The sequence below is a fragment of the Trachinotus anak genome, unplaced genomic scaffold, assembly GCF_046630095.1.
Source record: "Trachinotus anak isolate AG129_WGS33_773 ecotype Australia unplaced genomic scaffold, CSIRO_AGI_Tana_v1 ptg000016l, whole genome shotgun sequence".
Taxonomy (NCBI): Eukaryota; Metazoa; Chordata; class Actinopteri; order Carangiformes; family Carangidae; genus Trachinotus; species Trachinotus anak.
In genome coordinates, this window is record NW_027273867.1 from 14,084,427 (window position 1) to 14,100,222 (window position 15,796).

Here is a 15,796-nt window from a genome sequence, read left to right on the forward strand (position 1 = left end):
GGTCTATGATAAACACGTAATGTGACGTTGCGCAATGGCAATGACCTCAATACTCCTTTCCCATGACGCACCGCGGTCGTTCTCAGTGGTAAAGATGGCGTCGAGGGCACCAGGTAATTGAACGACTCTCCTTTTTGATATGTCCAGTTTTTAATTAACTCTTCGAAGATACTGTTATACCAGCATTTCGTGACCCAGATTGTACTGTATCACATGATATCGTGTTATGTTCATTTCGCCTTGATAAATACGCTTTCTGGCGCATTTGACTTGTGTGTGTCCTCTGGTGTCCCCGTGCTAACTGATGCTAAGGGTGCTTGAAGGCTAGCATTAGCTTAGCATTGGCCGCCTGTGCCAATCACGGTGAAATAAACAGTATTTAGTTATGTTACAACCACATACTGACTGTCTTGTCTATTTTTGTGAAATGTTTACCAAGCAGCTGTTCAGTCCGTGTTTGGTATTATGCTGTATTATCTATACTCGGTTGTCTGCTAATGTTAGCTCCTCACTGTTAGGGCCAGTGTTGTGTTGTTTCAACTGTCATTCTAATACAGTTGATGATTTCAGCGATATGATCTCAGATGGACAGGTTATCTGCTGTTTGACAGACAGCATTTGATTTCCTATTCGGATAATATGATCTGAAAGTCACAGGTGACTGTCTGTTACATAATGTAACCTCACAGTTTGAGGTACTGAGTCACCTTTGGTTCTGTATACATAACAGATTTATAATTTTTTGTCTATAATTTCAGGTAGTATATACTGTACAAAAACACAGTTGAAGAAGTAGTATTCGGGTTATTTACTTTTATACATGTCGCAATTCAATAATGTAAAAAATATTCTATTACAAATAAAAGTCTTGGGTTTAAATTCCCATTCAGCTAAAATCACTAATATATGATCAGCAAAATGTACTGCAAGTATTAAAAATAGAAGCACCACCTCTGCAGAAAATTATCCCTTGGTTGGTATATTATCATCTATTAGACTGTTAATACTGATGTATCAGTAAGTGATGTTTCATTGTTGTAACTTCTTGAGATTGAGCAAGTAGAGCTACTTAAGTATAGTAGTTGAGTAAATGTATGTAGTTGCTTTCCACCACTGTTAAAAACACGAGTCATCTGAAATGTTAATGGGCAGAAAAAAATACATTAGTACTCTAGTAGTAGTAATACTGTATCACTGTTGGAGCCATACTCCTTCCTACTCATATCTGTCACAAAGCTTAATGTAATCTTGCCCCTCAATTCACCTTCCTGACTGATCCTGTTTGCGTGTGTGTCTTTCTTGGTATGTTTGCAGCAGCGACAGGCAGGCTAATGCTTGGATTCCGCAAATGGTATTACAACATGTGTGGCTTCAACAAGCTTGGTAAGTCTAAAGAACAGTGTTATTGGTCAAAACCCAACAATTCTTCTAGTTCTTAGCCTACTGCATGACAAGCCTACAAATGAAAACATAATTGTCTTGGATGAACATGGGCTATTGTATTATTGATTTTCTATCTAGCATGTTCAGCATTGCATGTTTCTTGTGCCAGGTTTAATGCGTGATGACACAATCTATGAGGATTCAGATGTGAAAGAGGCCCTGAGGAGGCTTCCAGAGGACATGTCCAATGAAAGGACTTTCAGGATCAAGAGAGCCCTGGATCTGTCCATGAAGCAGCAGATCCTCCCTAAAGACAAGTGGACGAAATTTGAAGAGGTAGACAGAACAAATTTGAAATTGTTTTTTTGTCCAGAATGTTTGATTAAATAGTAAATTGGGCTAATTAAGTAGTAGTAGCATTTCTTAATATAAATTGTTTCACAATGCATGCTTATTCTAAAATTACTTACCTAGTTAATAGCCAGGTGCTACCATATAGAAAAAAGTGCATTTTCAGTGTAAAGCAATTTAGGGAACTTGTCAAAATTGATCAAGACAAAATGTAAAATAGTGAAAGTTAAATCTTTGTAAAGAGGATTTTGTAGGATGTTCAATAGTAATGTCTCCCTCTCTAAATTCAACAAAAATGTTTTCCCTTTAGGATGTCAGCTACCTGTCACCATATTTGAATGAGGTGATCCGTGAGAGGAAAGAAAAAGAGGAGTGGATGAAGAAATAGATGGTTCCTGGTCAAAGCTGTTAATCCTAGTCTTGAATCGATGCATGGTTGTCCTCTGGTGTAAATGAATTTAAAATGAATTGTAACCTATATAAGACTGCTCAATAAAAATGTACATTTTCGGAAAATTTGCAAGTGTCACGCTTTATGTAATGTATGACAGGCTGTTTTAAGATTTGATTTATTGGTGTAACAGACAATCACATGTACACCTGTTAAAATGTGATCTGCCCTATGTTGCAAATTTGTGAGGTTTATCTTTACAAATCCAGTTATATACAATATTTAAACCAGAATATAGACATAAAACATATACAATAGATACAGGTAACAAAATATCTGCAAACTTCAAGTATCTACCATAATCACTGCAGGAGCTACAACTTGCACTGCACAGCTGTGTGGTTTACAGACTGTAGAAGGTACTGGGAAGAAAATTATGATCCTTTGTTGAGATACTATGTAGGCAGGAATGAAATTCCTGTGTGAATCCTCAATCAGACAAACTTCACAGTGTTGGCCCTCAGTGTTTCACTGTTTGCTAGCAACCTGTGCTAGCACTATAACTAAATTAAGTTTGACTGTTTTCTGTCAGTCCATTTACTTCCTTCTACAGGCAACCTTATTAATCTTTCTGAGCCTGTGCTCTCCTGTTGTCCACATCAGTTATGGTACCTATAAAGTTCCCAATTACACTGTTGAAAGACTTCAACATAGATACTCCAAGCTCATTGCTGGTTTCATTAATGTCTGGATCATAAGCCCCCATGAGTGGGGTGCACACCTCCACATTCCCCCTACCAGCTCCTTCCAGGATGCCCATCAACCGGCCCCTGACCTGCTGAAACAAATCCCTGTTGTATTGCAGTAGGACTGACTCATCAAGAGGATAAGTAACATCCTCTGAGTAACACTCACGGGGAACTGGTACCTCTATGTACCTTAACTTAGGAAAGCCCGCAGATAACATGGTGAATAACCTCTGCAAGGCTACAGAGGTCAGAGGGTTACCCAGTAGTTTGAGCTCCTCCAACACCTGACAGCAAGTCAGAGCATTAGTGAAGGCGTCCATGTGTTCGTCCTTGATGTTACATTCTTCAAGGGCCAGGCTGGCCAATGTGGCCGAGCAGCGGCTGAGCAGTTTGTGGAAAGAGGTGGAGTAAGAGCTGAAGATGTCATGCCCACTGATGTCCAGGCGGACCAGGGCCTCACTATGGAGGCTGTTGGCCAGGTACGTCATGTCCACACGGTTCAGACAGCAGTTGGCTAACTCCAAGCACTGCAGAGGAGTGTTGAGAGGACTGGATAAAGAAAAAAGGTAAGTTGGTGAGGAGTGAAAGGTCAGTGGAAACAACTGAGCCTTAACACTTTTTGAACACAAAAATCTGGTAAGCATTCTGATAAATCCTCAAACTTATTTCTGAGTCTATGCTTTTATTTTGCAACATTTTGCTCATTTTTAAACATTTACATTGCATCAAGTGCCAGACTGTTTTCAACATATCTGCTATTTGGTGTTTATGTTCCTGCTCCATTTCCATTTGCAATGCGAGGTATATCTGACCTACGGCAGTAGCCAGATGGAGCTGTCTGTCCTTACACGGGCATCATGTCAACAATTTTAACAGCAAAATACCTCCCATTCTTAAACAAGAGCCTTAAAGCTGGAACGTGCTGTGTCTCTGATTAAAGGTGATTAATGTGAGCTATATAAAAGCTCTCGGGACTACAATGCGCATGTAAGATGGACAGCAGAGCCATCCATCATCTGCATCTGTCACCTCATTCACATGAATATGCAGACAAACAAGGATACCTTATTCTCTTTTCTTAATCTCTCCATTTGCCTATTTACTCACCTCAGCAGTCTGCGTAAGTGTCCAGTCAGAGTGGAGAATCCCACATAGAGCTCAGTCAGGCTGCTCAGCTGTGCCAGCAGGTTGCCAATGGTGGCCAGCAGGTCATCATCATCAAACCCTAACCTCCTAATATCCAACGCACCCGCCGGCAGGGTCAGAGACTCTAATTTAGGGAATTCCACCTTGGAGAGCAGAACCTCCAGGTGTGCAGCCTCCAGGGGAACATTGTGGACCATCTCCAGTTTTGTGACGGACTCGGGTTCTGCTAGTCGAAGAACATAGAAAAGCTGCTTGAGAGCGAGGGAATCAGCCCGAAAACCAACAAAACGAAGCTTCAGTGGGCAGTAGCGGAGGAGGAGGAAGGCCTGAGTCACCAGCTCATAGTTGCGGCCTGTGACAAAGCCGTTCAGACGGACATCAATGGATGTTTCAAAGGCAGATTGGGACACATCGCTGGCTTGCATGGCCACCATGGTCTCATAGCACATTCGGGTCAGGAGCTGGGTTCTTGCCCATCGGCCCAGGGTGGACCGGCAGGGGCAGTCCTGATGCTCGATGTCTTTCAGAGAAGTGAGGTCCACCACATGAAGGCACTTCACATAAATTCTTTGCGGAGACAGCACATAATCCTCCAGAAAACAAGAGAAAATTGTGGTAACATATTTTGATTATCTGATCCACTTTTTCACAAGTCATGATCATTGTAAGCCAATAACAAGTCACGCAAGTGTGTTTGGGCCAACTGATTGAGAGCCTAAACATTCAGAGCAAGAAGATTAAAGGACATGGTAAAAAATGCAAGGGTAATGTGAGTATGACATGAATGTGATCAGGTGCACTCATATCATACTGTAGAACATCTAGGTACCTTTAAGCCCGTCAGAATCGCCTCCAGACAAAGTCGGCAGGTGCGTGAGGTGAGGTCATTCTGACAGTCGACTGTCTTTCCCAAGAGCCTTTGTAGGTTGAGCTCGGGAAGAGGCCATGTTTGAACCAGAGCACGCAGTAAGTTAGGCTGTTCGTGGAGGTAGCAGGCCTTGAAGAGAAGTGGGTAGAGATTAAAAGACACACAGTTGAGGTTCTCCAGAGCAGTTGGACCAGTCTGAACGAAGCCCTCAGCAGCGAGGAATCGCAGAGACTTCATGCTTCCAGGTTTTTCTCGCTGCTTGTTGTACTAGTTTCTTGGTAGAAGCTGCTGTCAAACAGCTCTGCGTGTCAGTGTTTTGCTTCCTCCGTTTGCTGCTTTGTTGATATCTTCTGTTTCGTGTCTGCCTGGGTGCATTTATCTGGGACAGTGCTTGCTGTGGTGAGGCAGGAACGAGGCACGAGGGTCTCGTGGTAGGTAAGAGGGTTGAAGTTAATTATAGAAACAGCTGTCTCATGTCCTTCGTTGGGGCATGGTGTCTATTTGCAACTTTTGCCAGACAGATAAGTAGGAAGAGCATTTGAATGCCACTGGGAGACCTGCTACTATTCACAACACCTCTGTGTGAGGCTTACACTACGCAAGAACTCAACAAAACAAACAAACAAACAAAAAAAAAATAAAACACAAAAAACAAAGACAGTATTTTGAGGACAGAAATAGAACAGCAATACAGGAATAATCCAACTTTGAGGACTGAGATATTTTATCTGATTTGTTATGAAGTGCTTCAATTTACTTGTTGATCTTGAATATTGAATCTGCTTTATAAAAAATAGCTTTTACCATCCTCAAGACACGTTGTGTCCTTGCAATGGATTATGGTCTACTGAGGCTTCTGTCAGTGGAGACACAGGTATCTCTGCCTCTTTCATGACAGCATCCTATTGGTGCAAATTTAGAGTCTTAAACCCCCCCCCCCACCCCCCCCCCCCCCACCCCCATATGTTTAAAGTTGTTTTAGACACCTGAAATATATCCTGCTATCTTTAGCAGAGTGTATCTCAGTGTGACATTATAATGTGTGTATTGTGCCACTGATATAGAAAAATACAATTACAAACAACATATAGTGCCCAGAAATACAATGCAAACATTTGTTTTTCTGTTCAAAGGGAAGCTTCTCTCCCCTGAAATATTTGTTCAGTGATACCCACATTGGGTCAGAAAGCAAATACGTTGCCATGTCAGAATAACCAGATTAAAGACCTTTTAAGCATGACAGACATACTGTATATTAATTTGCACATTATCCTGAAACAGAAAAGAGATATGTTGTTAATATATAATACTGGGTAGAGTTCAAAATACAGGCATTATATAATACTACATAGTGGACTTTCGAATCGTATAGTTTAAGTGGTAATTTACCTGAGAGCGTACAGTCAATCTAAAGCGCTATAAAGTGTCCTTCAGACAACAATGAACTGACCTTCCAGGATGTAGAGAGTGTAATCTTACAGGACATTGTTTACATTAGATAACAGTGCCTAAGCCGGATTCCACCAAAGAGTGAATATAATGTAAGGGAGGTGACTCAAGGACCTGCTGAGTAGCATTTTACCTCCCAAACTACCCATATATCCGATAATGTGACTACACCATCTCCTCTCATGAGAGCCTCAATCCAGTTTCATACATTATGTGTTTGAAATGCATTTATGAAGGATGATAGTGGTGATGGTGATGATGATGGTGCTCATGATGGTGATGGTGCTCATGTCTCTGAGTTAGAGGGGCCCCACAGGAGGCCCGAGGTTTATGTAGTATTTCCCTTTCAACCCCAGGCTGAACCTGGGAGCCAAGGTGTCTAAGGGGTGTGGGGGCATCTTGTACCCTGGAGCGAAGCCTCTTGCTGTGGGTACGTTGGAGCACACTATGAGCTGGAGGGTGAGACTGGGTAGGATGGCCGTGCAACCTGCAGGACTTTCCCTCCCCTCTGCTCCTGTCCTTCCCCGATGATATGGGTTTACTTTTCAGGGAATAATGGCTAGAGAGACATCTGGGAGACTCAGGGGAGATGCAGCTCTCTCTTCCCACCACTGTGTGGTGCTGAAGAGCAGAGTGAGCTTGGTGTGTGGGCTCCTGACAGGTTGACTCTGGAAACAAAAAGGAAATACCAATTATACTTAAAAAGAGTTTCCCGATTAAACAATACATCAGTTCATGAAGTGAGATGTTTGCACTGGCCATAACAATAAAGGAGGCGTTTCTATACCTGAATTGTCAAATTTTGAGGTGTAGTTTTCAATGCCAGCTAGATCCAGGTAGTGGTTTCTGCGCTCTATGTTTTCATCCTCACAATAGAGTTTCCTTATTGGGCTTCCTATCTCCTGAGACGCACTCTGCTCCTTCTCTATGTCTGTTTTTTTAATGAGAGGGGGACAAAATACAAGTCAACAAGTCAAATCCTGACTTGTAGTCCTGAAGTCTTAATCCCAACCATTTTGAACCAGGTAGTCTTGGCACAGTGACACTTTGGATCCTAAGTGTTTCCCCCACAAATGATACTCATGGTTCCTAAAGCCACAATAAAAATTTCAATTTACCCGTTTGTGAGCGCTTGTCTGGGCAAGCTGAGGGAGTGACAGCTAGCTTGATCTTCAGGGGTGTGTTATCACCACAAGGCTGCTTGACTGATGCCTCTAGAACCTCATAAATGGTCTGTATCAGACTGGACATATCCTGCAGAACACACACATGCAAACTGTGTACACAGATACTTTAAATTTGAATTAATTTGACAACAAAGATGAAAGAAAGCTACCTCCTTTGTGACCTTGCCGCTGTTGTCAAAATTGTACAGTGTGAAGACCCACTCCTGCTGAGAGTCCTCCTCAAGCTCCAGGTCACACTGTGTGTCCTGTATACGCACATATTATCAGAATAACAAGCTTAGTGCTACTGTGATGGGCATTTAGAGGAATAGTTCAACATCTCTCGCTTGCTCGTTAATTCAGTAACAGTACTTCTAAAACACAGAAACAAACACACAACTTACAATTATCAGTACTATAAAAATGCAGACACACTATCACAGCCATCTTGTTTCACCCACAAGCTTTTAGTCAGAAGCATGAAGATAAACACTCACACCAGCATAGTTTTTCTTCTTCTTTGTCCGTTTATTGACCTGGAAGTGGATGCTTTTGTCCCTGTTAAGTGTCTTCTTTGGCGGCAAAACCACTAAACAACACATAAAGCTGGATTGTGAATAACAATAATGAGCACACCCAAAGTTTGAGGGCAGCTACAATCACTATTGTGTTAACATGATGTGCCTTTGTAATTCATTTATTCCTTGTTATAAGTTTTCAATGAATGTTTGGCAGCAGAGAGGAAACTAAAAGCTGACTGAAAGCTGTACATCCAAAGGTCCAAACTTTCCACACAAATAGAAAACAGATATGTTTAATGTCACAATTTCTTTTTTTCCCCCTAGGAAAGCAAATACGTATGACATGTTAACGCTTCTGCGGCTAACCTGGTAATGCGCTGAACCAACACAATAACAATTAAGGCCCTCATAATACATCAAAGTGAACAACGTCAGTGTGATGCCACAATTCTGTACTCACCCTTAAGGTTGCAATTATGGTCGGATTTGTTTTCCCTCAATTCTACGTACAAGTTCTGTGAGAAAAGAGACAGAGCGTAAATCAGCACAGAGCACACATGCTAACAGAGGGAGCGAGAAAGGGGAGAGGAAGCAATTAAGTGATTTTCATGTCCCACGAGCGCTGGGATGGATCTCTAGATGTGAGCAGAGCTGAACAATCCCTGAACATCTGTGGTTTTTATGTAAGTCTTTCTAGGAAGCTGTAACAGACACCACTTCAGTAATATTCAACATCAGCTCTGACTACATCACATAATTAAATTCCAGCCACTGGGATGCGCCAATCTTTGGAAAAGATAATGATTTTTTAGGGGTTAACATCCAAAACAGGTACCACCTGTCACTTCTTTGTCAAGTAGTTAAGTTTGTAAGTTTAGTAAACTATAGAACAGATCATTAACACTAATATGCATTTCTATAACATCTGATCACACATATTGTATCTGCAAAGCGAGAGAGGACTGAAAGCACCAACAAGACATTTCTCATCTCTCAACACAACAATGCATCACAAACATCACACTGATGTCCGGGCAGATGCAGATAAGCAACAAAAGGAATGATAAGATGACTTCACACCCACACACACGTTCACATACACACAACACGGGCTATCTCTCTCCACCCTCTTCTCTCTGCCTGTCACGCTCGGCCTGCTGTGAAGCTTTGATCCTGGGTTCGATTTCCAGTGGAATAAGGTGGGAGGTGAGGGAGTAATGATGCAGGTAGCAGAAAGGTGCGCAGCTGGTCGAATCCTGTAGTCTTTTCTTTTGAATACCTTCATGATGCAACATCCATTCATGCCCCCATTCTGGCATCACAAAGTTTCAAGTGCTGGTAAAATGGAGCAAGACTGTGTGACAGCCTTTCTGAAAAGAGGTTTCACTGTGAGGGAGGACGGAGATGGGACATGGAGAGATGACACTGATTACTTCGGCACTTATGAGTAGTTCACCAGTTAATCATTGTTAACTCAGTGTATATACATTAATGTATTATATTAGATAGAAAAGGGCATTTCAGACCCATTTGATGAACAGAACAGTACCCGTTCTCACAGAAATGTCAAACTGTTTATATCAAACTGTGCAAACATGTGATACACCAACAAGAAAACTGAAAATTCTCCATGTTTTCAGATAAAAGAAGGATATACCTGGACAAACCAGATTACCGTGGTCTCTTGGTTCATAACTGTGGCATGCAAGATGGATTTTAGCTGCCAAAAAAAACATAAGCTCCACTTTGAACTCACAGAATATGTTGGTGTTACCTGGGACTGAAGGGTGTATTCCCTCTCCAAACAAAGGAACTTAGTGTGCAGAAGCCAAAGCAACCACTCCTTGTTGTTAATTATGTCAGACAATATAAAGCTGACACATGAAGAGATGAAAACTCTTCTCATGAATGTTACAATACTCACTTTGTGTCTATGAACACACACACACACACACACATGCACACACAAACTGATTTCACTTAGAGATCAAAGCAAAGCAAACAGGTTTGTGCTTCTTCAGAAAGTGAAGTCGCCAACATCTGATCCTGAGTCACTGGTAACTGAGAGTCAACTATGTAAACAGACAACGTGAATGTGTCTTTAGTTGTTGTCCCACAACACATTTTTTCTCACTAGTTATCTTCAACAATACGCAGATGTCTATAAATGTCACTGCTAAATCATCTGTGTTATGGTATACATTTTACAACACTGCATAAATACTTTAAGATTGATTTTACTTTGAAAAACTTTTATTTCCTGTATTTATTTATTTATTTGTTTGTTTGTTTGTTTATTTTACCTTTTTTTTTCTGTGAAAAAAATGGTTTTTCTGTGAAAAAAATGATAAAATAAACAAGGAAAATACTTTAAATATAAAGTTAACGCCAAGACTTCATTGTGTAGTTCATTTAACACCAAAAGCTGACAGAAAACATACATTGAGATGTCTTTCACATTTACAGTTTACACCGTTCTGTCATGGAGTGTCAAACTATATTAGCTTGGAAAATCTAATCACCCCTATTATTAACAAGCACAGCACCCCTACCACAAAGCCTTAAATGAGTTGGCACAGTTGACATCTTTTTCCAAACTGTACAACTTTCCAGGCGTTTCATATAGCATGGCACAAATATCCTCTGCCTCCAACGCTTCATGAACCTCAAAACAACGAAACCAGTGATAACTCACATCAAATCTCATAACTTCAACAGCTGTGCTGGAAGATGAAACTTAAGAAAAGTAAACCTGACATGTTGGATGGTTATCGTATTATACTTGAGATGGACGTATAAGGGAATGTACTGTTCCTACAAGAAACCCTGTGATCCTTGGAAGCTTACTTTCACAACAAAATCCGGTTATACAGATTAAATCAGCGTGTTTATAGTTATTAGGAGAGTATGTGACTGTCACCAGCTTCCACAGTCTTTCATGAATAAAACAAAATAAGTGGGACATCCTCTCTGGATTATAAGACTATCTCTCAGTATCCACGCTCCAAACGTGACTGCTTCATTACGCTAACGGTCTACATGTGATGCCATTTATGCAATCAAATGCCCACCCCTCTACAGCTCCAAACACCCCTCCCCACATCTTTTTCCTCTTCCCCCCACAGCCTCACATTCTGTCTGGCTGGTGAAGGAAAGCAGTACCAGATGTGGAGACTTTTTTTTTCAGTGAGGTGCTGTATAAAGACCTTGCTGTTTGGAGGGGGGGGGGGGGGTGGCTGTGCTGCACTTCACAGACTTGGACGCCTCTTTATAGAGATGGAGGAGGAAGGGCGGAAGAATAAATATACGACTACCTCCAAACACCTTTTATGTCTCTTGGATGTGATGTGAGCAAATACTGTTTGTCCCCCAAACTGGCTTCACTGAGATGAAGCTGCTGGCACTGCAACACACCAGTATGATGAGGCTGCTAGTGTTTGTGTTTTTGCCTGCTGCTTGTTTTTCTGCACTATAGGAACACACCTCTGTGGATTAATGTACAGCTCTTCGGGGTATGTGCTGGAGGAGAACTCTGCCTTCAAATACCTATTTGGTTTTACATACAAGCAATTTAAGGTCAAGTAAAGTCATTTGATTAGTACAGCCACACTGGACACACTGATTGGTTCAGATGAAGAAAAATCCTCCATTATATTGATATAACATCTCTAGAGCCACAGGGTCTAAATTAACTAAATTATAAATCAAATATCAAACCTCTGGCTGTGATTAAAATGTGGCCAGTTATCTGTTAATACCAGACCACTGATTTTTTTTTTTTTTTTTTTTTTAAATAGCTTCTAAAATACCTGAGGTGGATGCCCGCTGAGTGTATTTTTAACTTGCATCTGAATATGTCTTGTTGTAATTATATATATAGACTATTACTAAATTATATCTGCAAAATAAGCATAAATTATAAGAACTGATTTCTACCTCTGTCAGTTTGCCTTTGTGAATGTAAATTCGCTCCAATTCCCCCTGACAAGTCAGCACACCGGAGGCCGGACTACCACCTGGAAAAACGCGAGAGTTAGTATGTTAACACATGTACAAACACATGTATGATGTAAGTATACCACACAGTAGTTGTATCTGACTGTCTTACCTTCAGGGCTCTGTCTGCGTTTCAAAGCTGCCCAGATAAAGAGAGAATAATAAATGCGATGTGTGATAGTAAGCTACAGTCTCTCATTTAAAAACAGGCTTATTTAATGTAATGTCTCACCAAGTTTTGACTGGAATTTTCCCATACTCATGCCTTTTAGTTTTTGATCAGGAAAAGTTCATAATATCCAGCCCATGAGGGAAAAATAAATCTAACGTTGGTGAACCCACATCCATTCCCCCGCTGGTGCGCCGGGAGACTTTCTGCCGCACACAGGGAATCTCACCGACGAGGTGAAGCTCGGCTGTTCGGCCGGGAATGATCATCCAAGAGCGTAAAGGCAGAGCGAGAGGCTTCACTCCTGCGCACTTCCTCCTTCGGTTGCATTCGGTGAGGCTGACTAGACCGCTGTTTTGTTTCTTGGTGGGCAACGATGGGAGAAAGTTTCTTGTTGTGACACTTAACAATAAATTTGTAAAATAGCTTGTGCTGGAAATATGTTTTGATTATATTTAATGTCTTATCTTATTTTTTGCTACTTTTATTGCACTAACTTAATTATCATGTACAGCTCATTTTTCCATTTGCTTATTGTATCATTATTACTATCATTATGTGTAGAGCTTATGTTTTATTGATTTATTTAAATCTTTTATTGCTTGTGACTATGCTACACTATGTGCCTCTGTAAATTGCCCCTGTGGGACAAATTAAGTGTGTTGAATTTAATTGAATGTACTCATAATAATAAACACAACATTGTTGTTCAACAAAAATGTCCTCCATATAGCCCAAAAGTTACAGCATACAGTAACTAAATAAATGAATAAATATCTATTTTTGAACAATCACAGACAAAAAGAAGAGTGAAAACAAGATTTTTTGTTTATTACTAAATGCAAAAGTAATATTCCAATGCTGCAATTGTGTAAACAACTTTTTTGAAATGTTGTTACATCTGATTTCTTCTGTGTCAAATCACAGCTTGTCTTCGATGTGATGTAATGGCTGTAGTTAACAACCATTTTTGTTCTTATTATATTACATAAATATACAAATGTCTGTTTACAGGAAACAGAGGAAGTCCATATCAGAGTCCTGTTAACTGCTGCCACCCACAGACTCTTTGACAGTGAGGGCTGGTGTAGGTCCTATGTGGGTCCAGATGTAGCCTTTTTCTGGTCGGATGGGGATGGTGGGGAACGGAGAACTCCGTGATTTGAAATATTCAGAGGGGGCGTGGCACACAAACTCCAGGTATTCCATCTTTCTGGGCAGATCCTCCTCTGGACCTGGAACAAAAAACAGATAGTTCCTCAAACAATTCAAACATAAAAGTATGTATATATATCGCACAGTTCTTATTCCTCACCAACAATGTATGTCCCAGGATCAAACTGGTCCTTTGGGCTGGCCTGGGTGGGGATTAACCAGGTCAATGCTGCACTCTTTTCACAGTACTGGTCCTGAACAAAGCCTCGAATCTGAGCGTAGTATGACTTCCCATCCTCCTCATCTGTTACTTTGATCACATCTCCCGTTTGGTAGTAAACACCCTGTTGGTACAAATAGAGAGATCGAGGATGACTACAGTCTGGTTGGTTGGTTAGATGAAGGAATACCAATAGTCTCTGTGATCTTTTCTGATATTGAACAGAAACCTAAGATTAATTTTGCTTGGTAAAAATTAACTCCATACCTTATAAAATACGGATTCTGATGTGATGATTGTTGCAACAGATTCAGGTGCTTTGATTGGCTGAGTAAAGAAACCACACGCAACAGTAAGATGAATAAACTTGCAGTCCAGGATAACACAAGAGTTAACAAAACTGACCAATTAAATCCATTGCTAGCTTACATTTTTGAGTTTAAATATGTGTCGTCTTCCCTTTCCCTTTGTGGACACTTTCTTCTCAGACGCAGGAGCTTTGTACTTCGTACTTCTCAACCGTGCAGATCTCCTGTGGATCTCCTGCTTGGACTAAGGACAAAAAAAACATGCATTAGGATTTCAGCTGTTCAGATTGATCTGATTATTTGCTTTGTCTATAATTTGTCTATGATAATGTCCCAGAGCCTGTAGTGACCTCCTTCCATGTGCTTGTTTCGTCTCACCCACCACCATTAAAAAAAACCCCAAAGGTCTTCATTTTATATTGATATATAAAAGTAGCTAATTTTTACATTTATAAAGCTGGAACAAACTGCTTTGCATTTATTCCTGACTATACACTTTTAAGGTTTAATGGATTATCGCAATAGCCACTTGAATCTACCCTGATTTTGTTAAATATCTACAAACACAGACAGTGGTCTTACTAACATGGACATCACAACCCTTATTTAAATTAAATAAAACATTCCCATATCCCAGTAAATCTACTGTTTAGCTTAAAAAGGTACTTGATCGAGTTCACATAACTGAGCAGTACAATCAGACCAGAAGTAACATTTGTGGATTTTATCTTAGAGTGGGGGTTACCTTTAAAAACATCACACCGTATGGACAAGCAGCCCATGTTAAAGAGACATCTGCACAGAGTAACTAACCTGCTTGCCCCCGCCATTGCTGGGCTGTGCGCTGGAGGACATGGAGGGTCCTGACGCTCCGCCGCCGCTGCTCTTTCCTGTGCAGTTGTTACACAGGATTTCTCCCTGGTTTCCTTTCTTCCACATGGACGAGGAATTCGTCTTGCAAACGGCGCAGCATGGTTTCAAACCCAGCGGCATCGTTAGTGGTCACAAAACGACGCCGGGCCGCGACGAAATGAGTTCAGCGTTCAACAATGAGAGGAGGCTGCCCCGTCGGCTCCTGCTAACTGTTTATCATCAATATCAGACTGATGCGACTCCGGCGAATGACACAAGCAGAGGGACAGACGTGTCCTTTTTTCTGCAACAGACAGACTTAAGACAGTTAGCTACGACATGAGAGTACTTACGATAACAACATAAGCATTAAACTGCAAACCGGATTGTTTATTTGTATGGCCAAATCACCGCCATTGCTAGGCGCCACTGTTTCTTCTTCGGCGCCGACCTCTGTCATCGACTCTTCTTCGGTGGTTGGGAACTGGGCAAACACGTAAGTCATGCGCCAACACTGGACCGGAGGACATCGCGCCAAATTCAGTTAGTATTGTTTAAAAGTGGTGAATATGGCAAGAAAATAAGTTTGGCATATGTATTCAGTTTCTTTATTTAGATGACTATGTAAAACTTGGGAGTTATAATGGAGAGAAAAAGTTTTTTTTTTTTTTTTTCTCACAAAAAGACAAATTATTTTGGCCTCAATGACAATTTATTCGGAGCTAGGTCTGGCTTTCGAGACAAATTAAATCCAAATAATTCCTTTATATTTACCAAATGTATATTTTTTGTTTTGGGATACACCTTCTTGACAAAATAAATGATATGAAATGAAGCTCGTTTTTTTAAGTGGTCCTACTGTTATAGCTGATTAATGTGTCTATTGAACCAAAAGCTGTTGTACAATATAAGTTTATTTTATACAAGCTCACTGTTGTGGACAATTTATGCTCAATACAAAATCATATCGCTATAGCACAATCCAATGCAACAGGAAACACAAAAAAAAAAAATAAATAAAATATATATATATATATATATATATATATATATAACTTTGTGGCCACAAACA

General features: G+C 40.6%; 4 protein-coding genes across 5 annotated transcripts; 1 reads left to right on the forward strand and 3 right to left on the reverse strand.

The window, feature by feature from the left end:
- Nucleotides 1-26: 26 nt before the first annotated feature.
- uqcrb (ubiquinol-cytochrome c reductase binding protein) lies at nt 27-2,250 on the forward strand. The gene is made up of 4 exons (XM_071500442.1): nt 27-113; nt 1,315-1,383; nt 1,553-1,719; nt 2,045-2,250. The coding sequence occupies exons 1-4, from the start codon at nt 35-37 to the stop codon at nt 2,120-2,122; spliced, it is 393 nt and encodes a 130-aa protein (XP_071356543.1). The 5' UTR covers nt 27-34; the 3' UTR covers nt 2,123-2,250.
- A 37-nt stretch (nt 2,251-2,287) lies between these two features.
- Nucleotides 2,288-5,287, reverse strand: lrrc14b (leucine rich repeat containing 14B). Its single transcript, XM_071500440.1, has 3 exons — nt 4,850-5,287; nt 3,982-4,610; nt 2,288-3,423 (listed from the first exon to the last, which is right to left on the reverse strand). Exons 1-3 carry the CDS (start codon nt 5,123-5,125, stop codon nt 2,748-2,750), a joined length of 1,581 nt encoding a protein of 526 aa, XP_071356541.1. The 5' UTR covers nt 5,126-5,287; the 3' UTR covers nt 2,288-2,747.
- Nucleotides 5,288-5,847: 560 nt separating this feature from the next.
- Nucleotides 5,848-12,592, reverse strand: LOC139634407 (protein naked cuticle homolog 2-like). Of its 2 annotated transcripts, XM_071500846.1 has the most exons (9): nt 12,253-12,588; nt 12,133-12,159; nt 11,961-12,040; nt 8,485-8,539; nt 8,001-8,092; nt 7,674-7,769; nt 7,456-7,591; nt 7,125-7,268; nt 5,848-7,005 (listed from the first exon to the last, which is right to left on the reverse strand). In XM_071500846.1, exons 1-9 carry the CDS (start codon nt 12,281-12,283, stop codon nt 6,566-6,568), a joined length of 1,101 nt encoding a protein of 366 aa, XP_071356947.1. In that variant the 5' UTR covers nt 12,284-12,588; the 3' UTR covers nt 5,848-6,565. The 2 variants fall into 2 exon arrangements, with proteins under 2 accessions (XP_071356947.1, XP_071356948.1); XM_071500847.1 differs by lacking the exon at nt 7,125-7,268 and having other exon boundaries at nt 12,253-12,592.
- Nucleotides 12,593-12,999: 407 nt separating this feature from the next.
- Nucleotides 13,000-15,225, reverse strand: gatad1 (GATA zinc finger domain containing 1). The gene is made up of 5 exons (XM_071500850.1): nt 14,686-15,225; nt 13,994-14,116; nt 13,832-13,891; nt 13,505-13,688; nt 13,000-13,424 (listed from the first exon to the last, which is right to left on the reverse strand). Exons 1-5 carry the CDS (start codon nt 14,863-14,865, stop codon nt 13,234-13,236), a joined length of 738 nt encoding a protein of 245 aa, XP_071356951.1. The 5' UTR covers nt 14,866-15,225; the 3' UTR covers nt 13,000-13,233.
- Nucleotides 15,226-15,796: the final 571 nt, after the last annotated feature.

Excerpts from the sequence above, each read along its gene's own strand:
- LOC139634407 (XM_071500846.1), bottom strand. The coding sequence starts at position 12,283 with ATGAGTATGGGAAAATTCCAGTCAAAACTTG. Across the intron at positions 7,592-7,673 it reads GCGGCAAGGTCACAAAGGAG|GATATGTCCAGTCTGATACA; the intron begins GTAGCTTTCTTT and ends TGTGTTCTGCAG. Across the intron at positions 7,269-7,455 it reads AGACAAGCGCTCACAAACGG|ACATAGAGAAGGAGCAGAGT; the intron begins GTAAATTGAAAT and ends TTAAAAAAACAG.
- uqcrb (XM_071500442.1), top strand. The coding sequence starts at position 35 with ATGGCAATGACCTCAATACTCCTTTCCCATGACGCACCGCGGTCGTTC. Across the intron at positions 1,384-1,552 it reads GTGTGGCTTCAACAAGCTTG|GTTTAATGCGTGATGACACA; the intron begins GTAAGTCTAAAG and ends TTCTTGTGCCAG. Across the intron at positions 1,720-2,044 it reads AGTGGACGAAATTTGAAGAG|GATGTCAGCTACCTGTCACC; the intron begins GTAGACAGAACA and ends TTTTCCCTTTAG.
- lrrc14b (XM_071500440.1), bottom strand. The coding sequence starts at position 5,125 with ATGAAGTCTCTGCGATTCCTCGCTGCTGAGGGCTTCGTTCAGACTGGT. Across the intron at positions 4,611-4,849 it reads CGATTCTGACGGGCTTAAAG|GATTATGTGCTGTCTCCGCA; the intron begins GTACCTAGATGT and ends TGTTTTCTGGAG. Across the intron at positions 3,424-3,981 it reads CACTTACGCAGACTGCTGAG|TCCTCTCAACACTCCTCTGC; the intron begins GTGAGTAAATAG and ends TTCTTTATCCAG.
- gatad1 (XM_071500850.1), bottom strand. The coding sequence starts at position 14,865 with ATGCCGCTGGGTTTGAAACCATGCTGCGCCGTTTGCAAGACGAATTCC. Across the intron at positions 14,117-14,685 it reads GCAATGGCGGGGGCAAGCAG|TCCAAGCAGGAGATCCACAG; the intron begins GTTAGTTACTCT and ends TTTTGTCCTTAG. Across the intron at positions 13,689-13,831 it reads CAGAATCCGTATTTTATAAG|GGTGTTTACTACCAAACGGG; the intron begins GTATGGAGTTAA and ends TTGTACCAACAG.